This window comes from Emydura macquarii, unplaced genomic scaffold (assembly GCF_026122565.2).
Source record: "Emydura macquarii macquarii isolate MOO-44397 ecotype Brisbane River unplaced genomic scaffold, CSIRO-AGI_Emac_v2 contig_1043, whole genome shotgun sequence".
Classification (NCBI taxonomy): domain Eukaryota; kingdom Metazoa; phylum Chordata; order Testudines; family Chelidae; genus Emydura; species Emydura macquarii.
In genome coordinates, this window is record NW_027131180.1 from 20,925,663 (window position 1) to 20,946,878 (window position 21,216).

Consider the following 21,216-nt stretch of genomic DNA (forward strand, 5'->3'; position numbering starts at 1 on the left):
CCCTGCAAGAGCTCTGCCCCACTCCGAGGAGTTGGGGAGGGCTCCTTGCGTGGAGATGCCGGTGCCGGAGAAACCTCTACGGCACGTGGCTGGGGCATCTCCGGACTCCCCCGGTGCCGGGACGGCGGTGCAGAGGAGTCCCGGCGTGCTGTCTCTTTGCGGCGCTTCAGTGCCGGCCCCTTGGATGATGTCGGTGCCGGCGGAGCGCTCGGCACCGAGGAGATGCTCGGTGCCGCAGATGACCGCGCTGGCTCGGGGTCCGGACGTAGAGCGGACTCCATCAATATCGCCTTCAGCCGCGCCTCTCTCTCCTTCTGGGTCCGCGGCTTGAAGGCCCTGCAGATTTTACATCTGTCCCTGCGGTGCTGTTCCCCGAGGCATCGGAGGCAGCGTGAGTGAGGGTCACTCACAGGGACCGGCTTAGCACATTCAGTGCACTGTTTGAAACCTGTTGAGCCAGGCATGGCCCAACAGAGAGAAAGAACCCCTGAGGGTTTTCCAAACTATCTACTAACTGTATATAACGATGTTGAATAACAAAAGAGCTAAGGGTTTGCGACTTGCAAGCAAGAAGCAAAGTTCCAACAACCGTCAATGGGCGGAAAGAAGGAACTGGGGGCCGGTGGGGTCGGCAATGCCCTATGTACCGTGGCATGGGCGCGGGACTCCAGGGGGCGCCTGAGCCGACCCTACCGGGACAGCTAAGGGCAAAAAAGTTCCGGGAAACTGTGCACGGAGCGCACACACACCTAAATGGGAATGGATATGAGCAATCACTCGAAGATAGAAGTAGTGTGCAGGACAACATACATAAGGAGAGGGATTGGTTGATCCAGAAGTGTTACAAAAATAAATGCTGACTAAAACATATACCCATCATCTTGGTCTAGAAAAATGTAGGCAAGGAACAGCAGAAGCCCTGTTCAGGACTGAGATAAGAGCTTCTTTAATTAATGTCTCAGTGCAATACATATAATTGCTTCAGACACACTCAAACAAAACCACCACAGAGTCATGAAATCCCAGACAAACCCTGACAGAGCCTAAGAGAGGACTTATTTGATTTATCATTTATGTATTTCCTAATTGATCACTACTCTAAATTCATGGAGCTTCCACAACAAGCTCACCAGACAAATGACTACTCGTATAAAGCTGACAGGTGCCACAGATTGACTCAAGCTCCCCCTGTCAGGCTCTCATACCAGACTGCTGTGAAGGAATCCAACGGCTTACTCCCACATGCTGTTAGCTTGCTGGGGTTGGGCAGAGTTCAGGCATTGTTCCTGGCTTTGGTACTCTTGGCACGCACTCCAGGTGTAGACCTCCGTGTCTGACCATGGAAATGCCACAGTCCTGTTGCCTCGCCCCTGAAAGTAGTGCCATCTCCCCCCAAACTTCCGCAGCAGCTCTTGCTCATTTTAGAATTTCACCACCATGTGAACCACCTGGTTTACGGTTTATCCCGTCAGGGGTATGAGACAGTGAAAGCCAACAAACACAAATACTTTGCACAGGATCCTAAAACACCATACACTTTACTTAGAAGCATAAGAAATACACAGATCTATGCACCTATATGCATTTCCCTGCCTCAGTTTTCTTTCATCACTCTGAAGAATTATTTAGGTTTGGGCAGAGTTCACAATCCTGGGTGTTCACAATCCTTCCCCTGAAGCTCATAACTTCTCTTCAGGAACACGGAACCTTCTCCCTTTCTCTGTCCTTGGTTGATCCTGCAGTTAAACTTGACCTCCTCAACCCCCACTGTCTCACTTTCTCTCTGGCCCCAAACTATCTGTCCCTCCAGAAGCCTTTCAAAATACTTCCTGCTTTGTCACCTTTGTCCAGTTGGGGATTTTCCACTCTCTCCACTTACTCCTCCCTCCAGACAAGCTTCATTCAGCCTCCTTTGTATACCCCTTGTTCAGTCCAGAGCACAGCCATTAAGATTAACAACTCACCATTGGATCTGGTCTGGGATAGACATTCTACAGCTCTGTCAGCAAATAGGGGCTTCAACACCCACACAGATGATACAACTTTAATCATTTTCTTGACAATTTTCATAATACTAACTTCATACCATCAACCAGAATTCATAAATTGTACAGGCAGATTCCGTAAATCATCACAGCTGGACATGGAATACATGAGGTCTGAATACCAACCATGGACCCTGGTTTTCAAGAATGGATTTTCAAGGATTTGTGAAGGCCTCCTCATTTGAACACACAACCTCCTTGCCTAAATAGCTACAGAACAACACATTGCCCTAAGAGCTATTCAGAGAGTGAAGAATCTCTTAATGAAATCTAAACATGATAGATAGTTCCTGAAAGTACTCCAAAAGAAGGATTAGCTCCCCCAGAACCTATGCAAATAGTCAGATAAGCAAGGACCTCACTTCTGACAGAAGTTCGGTTATTCGAGCCCTGAGCAAGTACCAAATGTACAACTACAACTGGAGGAAAGAGAAATGAAGCAAACTGTATTTTGACATAAATACAACATCACTGTCTATCTGAGCTGGACAGCTAGTCCACCTGAGAATGGACAATTACAAATGGAAGCCAGTTAGTGTTATTACACCGTCAGATATATTGAGAAAATGGACAGCCAAAGCTACTTGAGAAATTATTTAGATTTACTTGAAATACCTGAGACAGCCCAGCTACCTGTCAATACACGGGGGAAATAGTGAGAGTTTGATTCCTCAAGGAACAGATGAGTGTACATGAGCTGGTAGATACCCTGGAAGGTAGGGATAGGATACAGAAGGACCTAAACAAACTGGAGGATTGGGCCAAAAGAAATCTGATGAGGTTCAACAAAGAAAAGTGCAGAGTCTTCCACTTAGGAAGGAAGAATCCCATGCACAACTATAGACTGGGGATCGACGAGGTAGGCAGCAGCTCTGCAGAAAAGGACCTGGGGGTAACAGTGGATAAAAAGCTGGATATGAGTCAGCAGTGTGCCCTGGTTGTCAAGAAGGCTAATAGCATATTGGGCTGCATTAGGACGGGCATTGCCAGCAGGTCACGGGAAGTGATTATTCCCCTCTATTCGGCATTGGTGAGGCCGCATTTAGAATATTGTGTCCAGTTTTGGGCCCCCCACTACAAAAAGGATGTGGACAAGTTGGAGAGAGTACAGCAGAGGGCAACAAAATGATTAGGGGGCTGGAGCACAGGACTTATGAGGAGAGACTAAGGGAACTGGGCTTGTTTAGTCTGCAAAAGAGAAGAATGAGGGGGATTTGATAGCAGCCTTTAACTACCTGAAAGGGGGTTCCAGGGAGGATGGGGCTAGGCTGTTCTCGGTGGTGGCAGATGACAGAACAAGGAGCAACAGTCTCAAGCTGCAGGGGGAGGTCTAGGTTGGATATTAGGAAAAAGTTTTTCACTAGGAGGGTGGTGAAGCACTGGAATGGGTTACCTAGGGAGGTGGTGGAATCTCCATCTTTAGAGGTTTTTAAGCTGAGGCTTGACAAAGCCCTGGCTGGGATGATATAGCTGAGGTTAGTCCTGCTTTGAGCAGGGGGTTGGACTAGATGACCTCCTGAGGTCCCTTCCAACTCTAATATTCTATGACGACCTATGTTCATTCTGGTGGAGTCACTGCAGATGGAATCATTGTCAAGATTCCTGGGTGCAGAGATTTCACAGACATGTATGAGCAAAATGGTCCAGTTCTAAGTAGAACTGCAACATAAGCAGCCATATTATTAGTGACCATGTCCTGAGAAAACCAATCCAATACTGACAGAACTGAAACAAGTTGTACCTGATTGATTAAGTAATTTTGAAAAATATGTCAACATGTATTGAACATGATGAATCTGAAACATTCTGTTATTTTATAGTTCAAAGTATCATCACAGGACAAGTAAATTACCTATGTTTACTCCATCCCCTTTTAGCGATCACATTATTAGTATGGCAGTAGCTATGCTAATGAGATTATGTAATGTTAATACGTGAAGGACGATGCTAATAGTTGTGTTAAGTTTGTAAGCATGCCCAGCGTGGACTAGATGTTTCCATTCTGAGCTGTGTGTTTCATATAATCAATACAGTGCTTTGCCTTTTCTCCTGACACTCCTAATTGCATACTAAACTTTACCCTAAGCAGTATTATGCTAGGTCAGTACACAGACATGAGACCCCCACTATATCTTCACATGCTGCAAAAAGCACCATGGCAATTCATTAGGTGATACTTTCCCTCTGAGTTGATAATGAATCAACGCCCCAGTGTGATGTTAGGGAAAAATTCTGTTCCTGGAGATGTTTTCTTTTCAGTAAGACACCAAACCTAAGTCATTACTGCTTGAGGTTATTAAAGAACCCATTGCATTCTTCATAAAGGAAAGGGTGTCTGATGCCATAGCCAAATTTAACAATTGCATTCAGACATGTTCTCATATTTTCTATTGGATAGTGTATTCTCCACTTCCTCTCCTAAAATACTGTATAATGTAGCTGTAATGTTCTACCTCAGAGGTGGCTACATAGCAGAGATGGATGAAATGATCCTTGTGTAAAGTTTGAATATCAGTTTAAAATTGCAAGAATTAAAATTGCAATAAAATGCTCCAAGAACCTTTGGGATGAATAGTACTAATAAATCTAGGAGTGCTGCTGATTACCTATGCTGTTACAAGCCAAAATGCCAAGCTACAGCATCAGTTTGGTACCCATTCTGCATTTGTGCACACTAAGCTTTACTGGATAATGAATAAGCTTGCCGTGTTGAATGCAGCTTTCTTTTTTGCTTTTCAGCTGCAATTTGATCACATCTCCTGGAAGTACCTTGTAAGAGGTGAGGGTGAAGAGGCTGGTGTGCTGTGAGCACTGCTGTCATCTCATCGTGGTCAGAAGGATGTATATACTCATAAATGCTATTGCCGGTAAGCTCCACCTGTCAAGAGACATATAAAAATTAGCCAATACAAATGGCTTTTCTTTGAATAATATAAAGCATTCTTCAGTGACCTATGTATACTACAACTGTATACTGTGCACACAGTCCATTTCTTACTATGCTTGGTTTTTACTGGACTAAAACCATGTCCCAAATTATACCTATTAAGCAGAATCATTCCTTATTCAGTGGTAACTAACACTTCAGAGGTTTTGTGGGAATTTTTGGTGCTACTCCGCACACAGGGGAGTTGCTAGTGGAGAAAGCTGGCAAGTGAAGAGATGAGATAGAGGAGCTACAGAAATGTTGGCTTCCCACAAAGAGGGGGGAAAAAATCTCCACATGCTGCATAAACTTTTCTCACAGACACACATACACTAAAAGTTTTACATGTTTCCAGAAACCATCAACTAGATTCTGTCTGTATTTGAGCCTTAACAACCAAGCCAGTAAATTGATATATTTCCTGTTACTTTTTTTCCAGTAAATGCCCTCCAAAAATACAATCCAAATTCTTATTAGGGCCCAGTCCAGGGCCCATTTAATTCAGTGGAGATATTCCCACTTATATCAATGGACATTGGATCCAGCATCTCCTGCTTCAAGTAAATATGCAGAATAAAAAAAACACACCAGCTCAGCAGAAGTTTTATTTGTCCTTAATTTCTTCAATATAGCATAGCCCTATTTCTCACTTGCCCTGAACACCTCTATTCACAGATGGATGTGTTTCTGTCGCATGTTTTTGTCCTTGTCTGGATATCATCTACATCATAAATATAATACAGAGTCTGGGAGCATCATTATAACTGGCATGTGCTGTATGTCCTTTTTGCTAACTTTATTTGGCACATGTAAAAACGCATCAACAAAAAGACTCCAGACAGATGCAGTAATGGATTTAAGCAGAGAACCAATACTTTGAGCCTGTGTTTTAAATTAGTGTCAGGCTGCCCAATTGTTCATTGTGGCCTGATGTGCACTGGGCCCCAAAGATCAGAGACAGCTGAGAGGTGAAGTAATTTAACCTATTCTTCTGGGCCAATCCTACTGATTTGCTAAGATGTGTGAGTTGCCTTTTCTTTAGAATAAATGAAGTTGTCTAGCCCACAAAGCAATCTTTTCCCGAAAATGTCTCTCATAGTTCCGTTTTCTGCATTATTCATGGAATGTCTCTTCCCAGCACTATACAAACTAATTCTTTCTAGCCATCTATTCCCCACTGTTCCCTTCCACCTCTCCCTCCCCTCCCCACCCCCACTTCCCAAAAAAACAAAATCCCTGGTACACATTCCATATTACAACCAGATATTTGCACATTTCTTTAAACAGACAAAGTTTTCAGTTGCAGAAGGAAAAACAAGAGACACCAAATTAACAATGTTAGTTCAAATGAACCATTTCCCCTACGAGAAAAAAATCTGTGACTGTTCCTTTTCAGGATTATAACAGGTAGGGACAGCAACACCAACTCAGTACATTTTGGCTTTAGTGACTGAGGAAGGATTGGAAGGATTCACAAGGGTGAATCTTTTTGTGACTTGTGATATTTTTTCACTTTTTGTAAAAGAAAAAGAAAACAGGCAAAAGTAGCAGATTTATCCATAGCCATGTCTATGATTATAGACAGAATTATAATTTTCAAAAAAAAACAAACCCTCTTATACAACATTTTTAAGGCATTATGATTTGCATTTTTCTAAACTCTCAAGAAAACAGAACAAGCAAAAAACCTTGGAGAAAGGCTGAGTTTAAGAAAATGTTCAAACTGAAAGAGGGGGGCCTATGGACTTTCCTGTCTGTAGTTGGAGTTTAACCCTCTGTCTGGAACCATCCCCTCTTAAAATGGCTTTTAGCCATAGCTCACAACGATATTTCTGAAGAGCATGCTTCTTGCCTTTGAAATGAATCATACTGTACCAAATGGAATGTAGTTATATAAAATGTTCATAGATCCCTTATCCCCCTCTCCTGACCCCCAGTACAAAGGCATTCTTACTTCCACCTGCCCTGCAAAATGAATTACAAACACCAATTAGGTTAATCCAAAAGACTTGCATTTTTATCCTTAATAATTGATCATAATTCTTGCATGGGGTCCATTCCCGCAAAACCTACCTCACATGAGTAGCCCTTACTCTTGCATGTAATCCTTTGATTTAAATGGGACTACTCACTCAAGCAAAGACTAGTCACAGAAGGATACTCAGAATTGTGCCCATGGTCATAATTTTACCTACACTGATATTCAGATCACATAACTTATTTCTCAAAGTTCATAGACTCACAGACTCCAAGGTCAGAAGGGACCAATATGATCATAATATAACTAGCTTTTCTGAACATACATACAGAGATAAATTCTATTCTGTTATGCTTGTGCAACCCCAATGAAATCAATGCAGTTGCACATATGTATGTGACAACAAAATTTGACCTGTTGATTGTTAAATAAACATGAGAAACCTAAAGCTATTTTCAAAAATCAGGGGCTACATAAAATAACCAAACTGTTTGTGCATAATTTTTTAACTGACGCCTGTCCCCTGTTATGCATATTGTATATGTGCTTTTTAAATATGCAATAAAATACTAACAACTGAAAAAAATAAATTATATGGTTGAATCCATAAAACTTCTACAGTCTCATGCATCATGCTGGTTAAACCAGACCCTGGGTGTAGCATTTTAGTATTTGTAAATACCTACTTATTACCAGTTGCATTGGTTTCCTACTAAGAGCTTTTTTATGTGTAACTCAGCTGTATATTTTCTTTCTGCCAAGAAATGATTCATAATAAACAGAGGACTAAATAGATGGATACTGGAAGAAAATAATTATATATTTTGCCATTATTATACTTACTGGATGGAAGTAAAACTAACTTTAAAACATTCAGATGTTTCTGGTTAAATATTTCAAGATTTATCAAAAATCAAATATAAATTTGGCTCCCTGGTGGAATCAGAAAATTTTAGAGTGCTGCCAGCCCAGACTTTCAAAACTGCAAAAACTATTTTTCACAATTGTTTTCTTTACTTCTGTTTTAAAAGGGTTTTCCCTGCAGTCTATAAGTCACGTAGGCAGTAATGTGTATATCTGTGAGCACGTGCACATATACAAGCTGCACTTAAACTGTATAGCCATATCATACCATCAATTTTTCAGTTTAAATCCTCACAAATTTCAATAAGGGATTCTGCCAAAGAGTTGATAGCACAGCATGGTGCTGTGTGATGGTGTCTCTTAGATGTGCTCATAAGTGCATGGATATGCAAGAGTGTATTTATAGATCTTTCCTCTTCAAAATGTTAACACATGAATAAAAGGATCATGAAGTAAAATTATAATATGAACTTAAATGGTAATGGGTGATATACTGTGCCAGCAGTTTTTAAGAAGAGTCTCACTGGGGAATTTGTTCCATTTATTATTCATGGAGTAAGGACACAGAGTCAGATCCTCAGCTTGCATAAATCAATCAGTGTAGTTCCACTGACTTTAATGAAGCTATGCCGATTTAAACCAGATGAGGCCCTCAGTATTTACTATTCCTATTGAAAAAACTGACTACTACACGGATTAAAGTAACACTTTCAAAATGTATTGCTTCTGATACTTGCATGTAAATTGTGTCTAAAAAGACTGAATTAGTGGAAGAAAAAGATGAGATAAGAAAATATCTTTAATGTTGCTTTTACATTTGTAAACATACTTAAATGTGTTAGCTACCAAAAGCCTAATCAGAAAGTGTAAGTGACTCACTGTTCTTTCTGCTGAAGCTAGAATCAGGATCAATTGAAGATACAGATTACTCTAGCAGATCTCCAAGAAAATCTTGTGTTTTTTAAACATATTTTTTTATTTAGCGTAATTATCTGTTTCAACAAATTGCACTAACTGAAAATTGATTTGTAGACTAGTTTTATAGGGGAAATGGTTCACAAAAAAGGCCTTTTTATAAACGTTCTAAAAGATTATCTAAAATCATCATCATCACTCGGCACGCCAGCCAAGACAAGCTGAGCCCAAACTCAGATGTAAGAGCTCTTGTTGAAAATATAGTGTAGGATTATGACTTAGTGAGGGAAATTTGAAGAATTTGCTACTAGGGACCAATCCTGCTCTTACTGATGTCAATGGCAAAACTCCCAGTGACTTCAAGGGAAGCAGGAACAAGACCTCATTTAGCAAAGTACTTTTAAAAAATAAAATGCTGGGACGCTTATAGGAGTGTCCTAGGATTACAGTGTTTAAAAGTGAGCTGTTCCTTGAAAAATCAAAAACGGAGGAGAAGATTACATGATAAAGGAAATTACTGCTGACAAGAGGATGGTTATTTTTTTAAAGAAAGATAAAAGAATGTGATGTATCATTCCGTAACAAATCCAGTGACTTTATTTTACTATTAAAATTGAAAAAGAAAGAAAGATACTATGAAATTGTTGGGGTTGTCTGCTAATCCTGAAGTGGTGTTTTTTAAAGTAATCACTGCTTTCTACTCCCTAAACACCACCACTGATTTCTCATCTCCACATTCTCTTTGCTCTACAGCTTTCCTGGGAGTTCAAGGCAATAGCCCATTTCTTTAGCAATCTTGCTACTGCAGTGCATTCATGAATCTGCTGGTTAATCTTGCTTCAGTAAACTCTGTGGGCCAAATGCTCCAGTCCTTCCTCAGGAAAAACTCCAATGGACTTCAGTGAGAATGCATAATGATGTACTTAAGGACAATGGGTAAAATTCACCCCTATGCATAAGATCAGTATATGTCCTATTTTAAAGGCTTTAAGCAAGACTGAAGTAGTGCACAGGCCTTGTGGTGGCCTCCTGCACAGGGGTAAACTTCAGTACAGTCTCTTTGAATATGGCATATTCAGCTTACTTTATTCTCCTACTGATTCTTTGATTTCACTAGGATGTATGTATCACAATGAAACTTACTTCTACATAACAAAAAAAATCTTAAAAACAATCTAAAAGGAAGAGTGTCTACCATTTAGCAGAGTAACCAACACTACCTCACACAGATGACAAACATAAGAGGATGAAGAAACATTTCAGCAATGGTTGGTAGAGCACCCACTGCTGTAGATTAATTGGCTCTAAATGCAGAGTGGAAAACAATCTCTTATTAGGAAAATATTTCAGGAAAAGGCACTATTTAAAAGAAATTGAAAGACGCATTTAAAATTGTGAAACAACAAATATTATATACAACAGCAGACTTGATAAACAAATGGCTTAAATTAAAAATTCTTTTTGTATATTTTTAAAAAGTTGTTAGAAAAAGTGTCCACACTGAACCCTGAATATTGTCAAAATCTAATACTTTTCTACCAGAGATTACAGAAAAATAGTCAATGAAGTTTCTTCCATGTTTAGCAGGAATGTTTTCAGGACATCATGATATATTTGCTTTTTCATGATTTCTAGAGCTGTTTTTCTACTAGCTACTAGTTCTGAATGTAACAATTATATATCCAAACAGTCTTCAATTCTTTTCAATATTAATCACCACAGAGACTTAAAATGCACATTTTAATCCTACCACATAACTCCTGCAGCCTTGGAACAGTTTTCTTCCTGTATCTCCTCCTCTCATTGACTCTTCAAATCTCATCTGCAAACACATCATACCTCCCTTGCCTTTACCTCTTCATTTATCTCTCTCTCCTGTTGCTATTAATCATTTCTCTGTTTTATCAATTCTGCAAAGCATTTGGGATGCAGCTGCTATGGAAGACTCACTATAAAAAGTTTTGTTCCTTGTGAGGCTGATCCAGAGCCCAATGAATCAATGAGCATTTTTCCATTGGACTTCAGTGAGCTTCAGATCAGGTATTTTGTCCCCAGATTTGTGGGATACGTTTTCAAACAAATGCATAGAATCCTGCATTTTACAATAAATACACTTCTAATTCTATCGGCTGAAAACGTAAAAATTTAGAAGTGTCTTAAACAACAAACGCATTCTATTTCTTGTGCAGAACAGTAGTAAACTGAGTTTTATAAGTTCCATTACAAGAACATAAAATGCTTTACTGAAAAGACCGCTGACTTGGAAAAAAAAAATCATGAAAAATTACCCTGAATTCCATGTAAACACTCATAAATCTGCCCCCCTTATCTTTTTTCCAAAAGCACATTTACCCATAGGACTCATGTTCGACATCATATTTCCTCTTTCATCGATTCTTAGACTTTAAGGACAGAAGGGACCATCAAGATAATCTAGTCTGACCTCCTGCACACCCCAGGCCACAGAACCTCACCTACCCACTCTATTATAATAGACTCTATTTTATAGCAACTTTCAGTATCATATATAATCCAAAAGGTATGGACTGGAAATCTCCACTTTTTTTCTGACATGTTTAGAATTACCGTACAGGCGGTAGGCTTGAGTTACAGGCTCAAGCTCAGAACCTAGCTCCAGTTTGCAAAAACATTTATTAACCTTAAAGATAATAGGGAGTAAAATGTAATCAACTAGAAAAGATATAAGGCAAGATAATAACATTGAAGTTGTAAATAAGTGGCTCTACTTAAATAAGAGAAACCATCTAAAATCAGAACAAAATTGAAACTTCAAACCTCACTGCAAAAAACTAAACCTTGTACATTGAGCAACATATTACCATTTCCTACAATCCAACATCAGTATTTAACATTTGAGCAGAAAGTTACTCCTACCTGGGATAAACCGAGATGAACAGATGCAGTTTCAGAGATATACATTATTTTGCCATCAGATGCCACCACAAAAACAAATCCATCCAATGTCTGTAAGAAAGAAACATTTTGGGTAAAAATCACACCGTTTAGATTAATAATTTAGAGTAAAGATTTTTTAAAGGGTATGTCCCCGAGCAGAAAATATATTATTAAAAAGAAAAATGTAATCCCTACTGTCCCTATGAAGAATATTACACACACACAAATTTGTTAACTTCATTATCCCTTTACAGAAGTTCTGCTGCACTTTAAGTTAAAGTAATCTGAGTCAATAGGAGAATGTTAATATTTAACACAAATCCTGAGTGATGTGGTACTTAGGGGAAAATCCAGTGCTATACATTTTTATGGATGTAAGGGCAGAATTGAGCAATGTTTTAAATTCCTTCTGCTATATTTTTATTAATGCTTATGTGGACAGAGAATTGTCTTCTTCATTAATATTTAGAACTTGCCAGGGATGAAAAAGCCCATGAAAGTTTCAGAAAAAAACATACCATAAGGGAAAATTTATCTGACTGAAAGTAACATGTTATAGTCATTCATCACTAATACTGCAACCTATTAACCTTAACTAATGGTAATATTTAATGCAAACTCAGGATCTGATCCTGCTAATCCTTACTCACATGAGGTCTAACTTGAAAGTAATGATTACTCATGTGAGTAAAGGTTTGGAGAATTTCATTATCCCACAAAGCAAAGTTTGATAGGATAGAAATGAAAACTGTACAAAGATGGCCAAGATTTTCAAAAATAACTAGTGATTTTGGTTGCCTCAATTTTTGGGTGCCCAACTTGAGACATTTTAATAGGGCTTGATTTTTCACAAGGTCAGTGCTTAGGAAAAACAAAGGTATCTAAAATCATTAATCACTTTTAAATATCCTTGTCAAATATCTGTTCACATGTAGATCACTGAAAATAAATGTATTTTTTGGAAGGGGGAAGCTAACATCTAAAGTACAGAGATAAAACAACTGCCTTGTCTACTTACTAATTCATATTTTAGGATACTGAATCAGGAGGAAAGCAATAAAATCCTGTAAGAGTGGTGCGCACAATGCAGCCCTAATAAAAAATATTCCAAATTATTCTCTGGCCTACTACCTATTTTTACAACATGTAATTGAAACCAGATTACTTTTTGGCTTACTCTTCCTCCCTCCCCCGCAACATAAACAAAACTTTATAGATGTATTAAAATGGGACTGGGAGGGAAATCATTGCATCCTTAAATAACATTTTGCTTTAAACATTTTGTCAACTTGCAATTGCTGTTTCCAGTCTTATAGTTAAAGTTGTGTCAATTCTTCCATTAGAAGCTCTTATAGTTAGGGGTTTACAACTCAGCTAAAAAAATCATTGCTTAGAGCTGAAACTTGGCATGCAAAATTTCAGCCCAGGTGCTATTTTTAAGGAAGAGTTGACAGTAACTGTTCTGGTTTAATGCAATTTTTGAGCATTCATAATTTAGAAGTAAAATCCATTTTATAAATCAATTACAGGTAATTAGCACATATTATCTAACTGCTTTTGATACTAAACAAAATGTAAAATAACTAAGAAATTAAGTGGCTACTGTACAAGCAAAGGCGTTTCATAAAGAGTTTTCTTATGTGTATACATACAAATTTTCATGATAAACCAATGGCTCCAAACCAACTGATTAACTAAATGTATCTGAAATAAAATTCAAAGTGCACATTTAATGGGCTAGATGAGAACATCTCCAGGAGAGACATCACTGAATCTTGCATAAATATATTTACTTTATTAAAATCAATATGTGTTTCAAACCCTTTCATGAAAGATAGTTTTCTCTTTTTAAGCAAAGGAAGACACCAATTGTAAATTGGTTTTAAAAAATTATTTAGCTTGCCAATGCTTTTTGGGTTCCTGCAGAAAAAACTATACCCACTGCTCCAATGGGGAACTTTTGCCATTAACGCCCATGTTCCTAAAATTGTAGTGTACAATATTAAAACTTTAGGTTTTCATTACGTTCTTTATTATTCACCTCACTGTCTCTTATCTTCAAAACAGTGGGAATGAAAGACAAGAGTGAGATACAACCCATTGCACTGGAAGTTGACAGCCTCAACTCTCAGTCATATGAATTATCAATTTTACCTATTTTTAGAACATTATGTACAAAGTGCCTAGTAGAATGGGACTAGAAACTCTAGGGGCTACATTGACACAAACTGAAAAAACAGTGAGAATTAATACAATCTAAAAGCATGGAAAGTAGACTGACAAACTCTCTGACTGCACCTTTAAAATCCCACAGCCCAAAGGAAACAAGTGCCAGTGCACTACATTATGAATGATGTTCTGAAAGAGTTTTCAATAGTCACAGATCCGAGATTAGATTTAATCTCCAGCCAGTAAACATTTATAAACAGCTATGTGACTAGAAATTAACCTTCCTCAATAAAACCCACCATTAACTAATTACAGTTTACTACGTCTTTAACAGGGGAGAGAGATTCTTGCTGCATTCAGGTTACAAACAAACAGCTCTGATTGGGTGCCCTCCCCACAAAACTGCTGCTCTCTAAATTCTCTGCTGCGTGGGGACGCCCACATGGGGAGCAGAAGAATTCCAGAGCAGATCAACAGGATTTGGAACAACTGTATTTTCAGGTGCTAACGTAAATGGGAGATCTAATCCAGATGTTCACCTCCTGCTGCAGGAGCCATGCGCTCTTTTAAAGATTTTCCCCAATGAGCAACCTGTGGAGAACTATGATCTCCCATTGACACAAACACCCTGACGGTATTGTTGACAGTAAATACAATCCGCATTGCAATTCACCAGGGGCCGTTTATAGTACCAAACGCGATTCTATGGGGGAGATTGTTTGTAACTGTTGGAGCGTCCAGGCTTATCAGGCAAATCGTTCTTATTAACACAGTAGGTTGTTAGTACTGCTAAAAATCAAGGAGCGAAAATTAAAATGACTTTCCCTCTTAACAGCTGAGAGAAAAACGTGGCTCTAGGTTGTATTAGAAAAATGACCTCACAAAGCCTGAATCTAACAACCAAGCTGGAAGGGAGAGGGAGGATTTTACACACACACACACACACAAAAGATCCCAATGCACCGTATAAAAGTTACTCCAGTAAAACATCTTCTACCTGAAGCAAATGAGATCCGAGCTCTTTAGCCATATTATCCAAGGGCCCTATTCGGCTCGGCTGTCCCCAGGCGTCTCCCAAACCTAGAAAAGAATCGACAGCTCAGTTAGAAAGTAGGTGATGGGAACAACAAGCAATGCACCCTCCCCTCTGGGAGCTACTCGTGTCCCGGTTCACTTTGCTGCACTTTAGCCTGGCTGGAAAACCCTTACACCCAGAGCATTTCTCTCCGCGACTTAGTTAGGCGAGCCGACTCCTTTCTGTAGGCGAATCAACTCTACACCGTGACATTGGGGTTTAGAGTCGGGCCGAGGAGCCGAGCCTGCTGAAGCAGCCACGCGTGCCTGCACCTTCAAATGCCATTTTATTTCAAACCCTAAGAAGTGACCTACGTTGCTCTGAACTCGGCCCGTCCTAGCGAGGCCCCAGCTGCGCCTGGGGATTTGCCCGAGACACTTGAGCTGCCAGGGAGCAGCTGCCCCGGAGGCAAAGGACCCACCGCCTTCACCCGCTCAGCCTGGGTGTCCTTTTTTAAAATCTCCGCTTGCCACGCTGCACACGGGTGCTCTGCGGGGCTAAATCCCGCGGCTCCCGTTCAGTCCTTGCTGAGCGAGCACTCACCGACACCCACCCAGAGAGGGAGGCCGCCAGGGTTTCGCCCCGCGCCCTGCAACCGAAAGGGGGTTAGCCTCCCGTGTGTCCCTGCTGTAACAACACAGAGCTGAAGAGCCCGTGTGTAGCCATGCTGCGCAAGACTGCAGGCTCGGGGGATGCACCATGCAGTGGCCGGCAATGAAGACGAGCGGCAGGACCGAGCCCTGAGTAGCTGACGTGCCACGTTACTCGTCTCTACAGCGGATGGTGGCAAACCCGCGCTAGGTCTGACAGCCGCAGAGCTAGGCAGCTCCGTGGGTCAGGGCCTGGCTGCTCGCTATATGCACGAGCCCCGATGCTCGCCCTGAGCGTTGCTGTCTCCAGACGGAGCGGAGCCCTGCCCCCACAGCAGTGCACAGACACACCCCGCCGGCATGCAGGCCGGCCGGGCAGCCGCAGCAGCAAGAAGGCGCGTTGTCCTTGACGCTGCCACATTGGGTCAACAAGGCCGGGCGCGCCGTTGGAGCGACTCGCTCGCTCTGAGCCGTGCAGCTTCGATGCCGCTCACCCGGCCGGCCCAGGCAGCTCCAGCCGCCCGACCCCGGAGGGGTGGCTGCCGGGCGCTCGCTTTCAGGAGGCTGGGCCCGGCCAGAGCTGCTTCCTAGCCTAAGCTCTGCTGAGCGCCTCTTAATTAAGCGGCAGAGCTGGCCGTTCATACGACACTTGAGGAGGCTGAGCCAAGTGCTGGGCCTGAGCAATGCAGCACTGCTCCTGCCGCTGCTCGGCCCCGTTGCCCATGGGAGCCTGGCAAAGCCCCCGGCCCCGGGTCATGGCCCACCCGCGGCTCTGCCAATCGAGGGCCGGGGCCTAGCTGCAGCGAAAGGCGCAGCCCGCGCTCCGTCCCCGGCCGCGCTGTGCAAGAGGAGCCTGGAGGGGACCCGGCTCCGCTCAGCTGATGGTGGGGGTCTGGGCCAGGGCTCGGCCAGCACAACGCAGCCCCCCCCACGCCCAGACTTCCACCCACCTGCCCCGGCCCACGCGGGCTGGCGGGGTGCGGACACTCGGGGGAGCGCTGGCGGCTCGAGGGGGCGCTGGACCCAGTGCAGGAGCTGACAGGGGCGAACCCAGGACCCCGCCGCGTGCCGCCGGCGCAGCTGCCTCAGATGTCGCAACTGGCGGGAAGCGGCGCTCGCGCCCCTTGCAGGCTCCCGCTGTGCAACCCCCCCGGGCTCCGGGTGTGGGGGACACCCGCGGGAAGCGTACGTTCGCTTCCCTGGCCCAGTAATGGGGGGTTAAAAGGTTTGGGGTGCGCACTCTCTGCTCCACCCAGCGTGGCCCGGGTGAGGAGACCGCCTGGGGTAGTTCTCCCGCCATTTTACTGCTGCTGCAGCCGGAGATGGACGTTATTAAACACAGGGCGCGAACAACAAGGCGGCGGCTGTCTCGGCCAGCTGGCTCTTATCTCCCTGAGGGCGCTAGCTAGAGGCACTGACACACACACACCGGGGCAGGAGAGGCGGCTGTCCGGAGTCACCCCGTCCCTGGGGCACACTGGTACCCCCACCATGGCCTCGGCAGAGGCTGCACACAGACCTATTGCCCCTGCGGCCTTGGACTGGCGCGGTTACACGCAAATGCTCGGCTAAGGTGAAGTCGCGCTCCACACACAGGCAGGCGCTTGCCAGGGAAACTCGTGTGTAAGGGTTGCCACGGGCTACCGCCAGCTAGGGCCGGGTCACCTACTGAAGGAGACGCGGCCCTCACCAGAAAGCCCTGGCAGGACCCGCGCTCTCCCCTCCTCCGAGCAATTGTTTGTCAGCTTTTATTGCTGCAGGCTGGTCCTAAAACGTCCTGGGTTTCCATTTGTTTTGCTTGAGTGGCTGCAGGTGAAGCAGGCAGAGGCCTGAGCCAGATCCTAAATCCAGGGCTAGGCTCAGGAGGACAAGGGAGAAAATGTCTTTTTTATAAATGGGGGGAAGGGAGAGGGTGACCGGATAAATATATGGTAAAACGTTGTTAGGCTGTTGTTGTGGCCAGACCACAGCCTGCCATACCGACCAGTATTGCTTCCTTGTGCTCCCCCATATGACTGTCTTTATTCAGCTGTTCTCTCTTGCCTTAATCTGTAAGCTCTTTGGGGCAGGGACTGTCTTTTTGTTCTGTGTTCCTGCAGCCCTAGCACAATGGGTCCTGGTCCCTGACTATGGCTCCTAGGCCCTAGTAATACAAAGTAATAATAGCAATATTAATAAACAATGGTTCAAGGGCATGACCATGGTTACTCCACTTCCACCACTAGCACTGTCCTTCCTATAACCCAGTCATTCTGTTACTTGTGCTAAGGAGCCTATCAATACCTCAATGTATCCAGGCTGAGTCAGTCCCAGTGTATGTCTTCTCTGCACATACAAATTAGCCTTCAGAATTGTCTGACTGTATGCTTCAGTAAACTGAATGGCAGATCTTTACCTAGATAATACAGACTTTTGACTTTATTTTCATATTCAGGTATCAAATAGAGTCTGTCTACACTTCAAGAAGTATTTATACTGTATGAAAGTGCATATTTTAGTAAATAGAACTTACATTTATCTGCTGCTATCCTCTACTTATCTGAAAGCACTTTACAGACATTTACAAATTCCACTACTGCATAAAATATTCACATTTTTCTCTGCTGAAGTGCAGCCTCCTCTGAAGTGGAAGGTACCTGCTGTTTAAAGGAGCACAGAAACATTGTGAATTTTCCTTGGCAAGATGATGTTAAATGAAAATGTCAGTAGTTAATCTTGTTGCTACACAGGCAGACCTTTTTTAATAGTGAAAATCAGAGAGTCACCTTGAGCCAATCTAATGAGTCCAGGCATAAAGGTAAAGATGCGTTTTTTAAAAACAGCTTTGATGACTAAGATATCTCCTGCCAACTGAAGTACAAAGCAGGTTTGTTCTTTAAGCCAATCATGCAGAGGATTTTCAATAATGGTTTGTGAACGACTGTCACTCCAATATACCAATGGCTAGCCGTCTATTTGATTGTGTCATTTGGTAGTTTTAGCAATGTCAGTATTTCCACTATTTTTAGCGGATCCTTGTAGCGCGGACTCAAAAATTTCCTTAAAATCTCACTCCAATTTTTTTTTCAAGATTTGAAATCGGTTTAGCCATTTTAAAATTATATCAAATTTGAATACATTTAGTGGATTCGTTTGACACTTTCCCTTATTTTAAAGGCGAGGATTCTCATATCATCAGCCAAATAAAATATTTTCTCAGAATATTTTTAAAGGCGGAAATAAAACGAATACAATTTTAAATTCTGAAAAAGGGACCGCTGCGCACTAACGGGTCTTCCTAGAGACTTGCAGATGGGTTGTAGGTCCATGGTGCATGTCCTGTAAGCAGGGATGCAATAGACTTAAGGGATCTGTCCCTGTCTAACCAGTAAACACTGGGCATTTCACTCACTAGGCTGTACTGAAGCCAAAGGAGCTGCTGGTACAAAGTAAGCATTCTGTAAATTGCTGAAATGCAATGTGCGATTACTTGATAAACCTGAATGGTTTCAAGTAACTAGCTTGCAGACTGGTTTTAAAGGAATATTCTTTAGCGCAGATCTCACATAACTGCAAAACCAATTAATTACCGGTTGGAGAACAATAGTTTCAAATAAGTCATTTTGAAAGAAGCGTTTAACATATATATTGTATATTTTACCTGTGAAAAAGCTGAGCAGCTGGAGGATTTTTTCTGGTAAACATTTTACATTTTAACAACAATCAAGGGTGTTCATTGTTCACCTTTCGATAATAAATTTATGGGATTTCCTCTATCAATTAAGGTGAAACGATTTATCTATAGCGAGACACGCTCACAAAGCCAAGAAATTCCAATCCAGACTTAATTCCAGGGTCGGGCATTTTTGTGTCACAAACTGAACCTGAAAGTAGTCTGTTATCCAGTAGGGAAAGCAGATGGCGAAGCAGATTGTCCCAGATAAAATGTTTAGCTTTTTTTTAAACTAAGCAGTATTGCCCTTGTCCTGGAGGTTTGAGTTCTGACTTGCCTCTCCAACACATTCATACAGCCACACAGCCATTTTTGGAGCAAGTGGCATCATCTCTTTACCAATGTTAACTAAATGGCTCTCTTAACTTTCTCCATGTTATTAATTATTATTATATTATCTTAATCATGGTTCCCCTGCTTTCTTTCCTCATTTTAACCGAGTTGTGCTGGGAATGCAATGCGACTGGGTGTCCCTCCAGTACCTAGCACACTGGACCTTCAGTTGTGATTGGGTCTTTGCGCGCTCCTCTAACACAACTAAGTAACAACTGCTGGTGAGTCTGTTTCCCTCCCACGCGTTGAATTTTTTCTTTCGCCGGGATGGCAGAGGCGGCTGGACAACTAGCTGTGACTCTTTTCGACGGGGAAGGCAAAAATTACATGGTAGGACACTTGAAAGTAGAACCAACCTCCTGGATAAATTCCCCGGCGTCTGAGTCTCATTTTAAAATGCCCCCTTTTATTACTAAATGTGGGCACGATTCTCTGCCTTATTTTGACATCTCAAACGTTAATTTTCAAGACATCTTAACATTCACCTTGTGGCATCTCTCAGTCTTCAGAGGAAAAATTGGATTAAATTGTAACAAAATCTGAAAACGTTTTAGGTAAAGAAAGGGTAAAAACCCCAGTAGCTTTTCTGTTTGGAATTCTGCTAAAAGAATTACTTAGTAATGTATTATGTAAGTATCAGATTGCCTTGTAACTTGGAGTATTTCCTTTGTGTCTACCGTATTGTTCTCCCACTCCCCTTCAGTGCACGGTCCTTCGCGTTATTCGATAGCTACAATTCAAAGGAACCTGGGTCAACTACAGACGTTGGGATTTCATTGCTCCTTCTCCGGGGGGAATTTCGCCGGCTGTGGGGCATCCTCCCCTGGGATGTTCCCTTGGGAACAGTTTATGAAGAAGAAAGGCACCTTGCAATTATACAGGAAGCAGGAGAGCTACAAACCACCCCTCTGCCAGGGACAGAAAAGGCGGTGCCCCCAGCTTCCTTTCCCCCTGTATTGGGGACACTCATGGTAACCCTAATAATTCAGCAGTGAGGTTTCTTGGAGTCACACACACACTTTGAGCAACAGAGACAGGACCCAGTCCCATCCCCCAGTTCTCTAACGGGAATAATTCTCACTAAAGTTATTGTGGCACTTGGGACCCCAACGCTGAAGTCAATGGTAAAGTCTCTTGATTTCCTTGGGGGTAAGTTCGGGCCTACTCCCCCACCCACCCTATCCCTGACTCTGGAACACGTGAGTTCCCGGCTGCAGGTGCCCTGATCAAATCGGGTTGTAGCTCTGTACACACGGGGTTGGAGACTTATTTCTCACCTCTGAAAACTAACTCTGCCTAGTCCCAGCAACTGGTGAGGCTCTGGCATGTCAGCAGTTCTGTCGCCTCCTGCTGAAATCCTGTGTGCACTCTCTCACCTTACCTCCACAGGGGGTTACACTAACGGGGTCGGGAAAAGCTATCTGGACATTTTTTGGCACATAAATTATCACACTACTTGACAAAATTAGGATCGAGAGCGTGCCCTTCAATAGCTCGATCACCCTTAGCTGTCTTAACTTTGTTGGGGTTTAGAGGTGGCTTGAACCTCGCCGATTTCGAGGAAAAGGTACAGATCTTTGGCTAGGACTAGCAGCCTCCGTCCTGTTCGAGTAGTGGATTGGAACTAAGTACATAGAACAAATTATTTTGTACCTACTAGAGGTGTATTAAGAGATCCACTTGTTTTCTAGTT

The 21,216-nt window shown here is 42.5% G+C and overlaps 1 protein-coding gene across 7 annotated transcripts in view; it reads right to left on the minus strand.

Moving 5' to 3' along the window:
- The window catches only part of SIM2 (SIM bHLH transcription factor 2), an 89,196-nt gene that overhangs the window by 61,500 nt on the left and 6,480 nt on the right, over window positions 1-21,216 (minus strand). For 6 of the 7 annotated variants that reach the window (XM_067545280.1, XM_067545275.1, XM_067545274.1 and 3 more), the window contains exons 2-4: window positions 14,811-14,893; window positions 11,624-11,713; window positions 4,815-4,923 (exon numbers count right to left, since the gene is read on the minus strand). In XM_067545280.1, the coding sequence (XP_067401381.1) occupies window positions 4,815-4,923; window positions 11,624-11,713; window positions 14,811-14,893 (282 nt within the window). Of the gene's footprint in view, window positions 1-4,814; window positions 4,924-11,623; window positions 11,714-14,810; window positions 14,894-15,022; window positions 15,225-21,216 lie in introns of those variants that run through there. The other variant, XM_067545276.1, reaches the window with a different exon arrangement.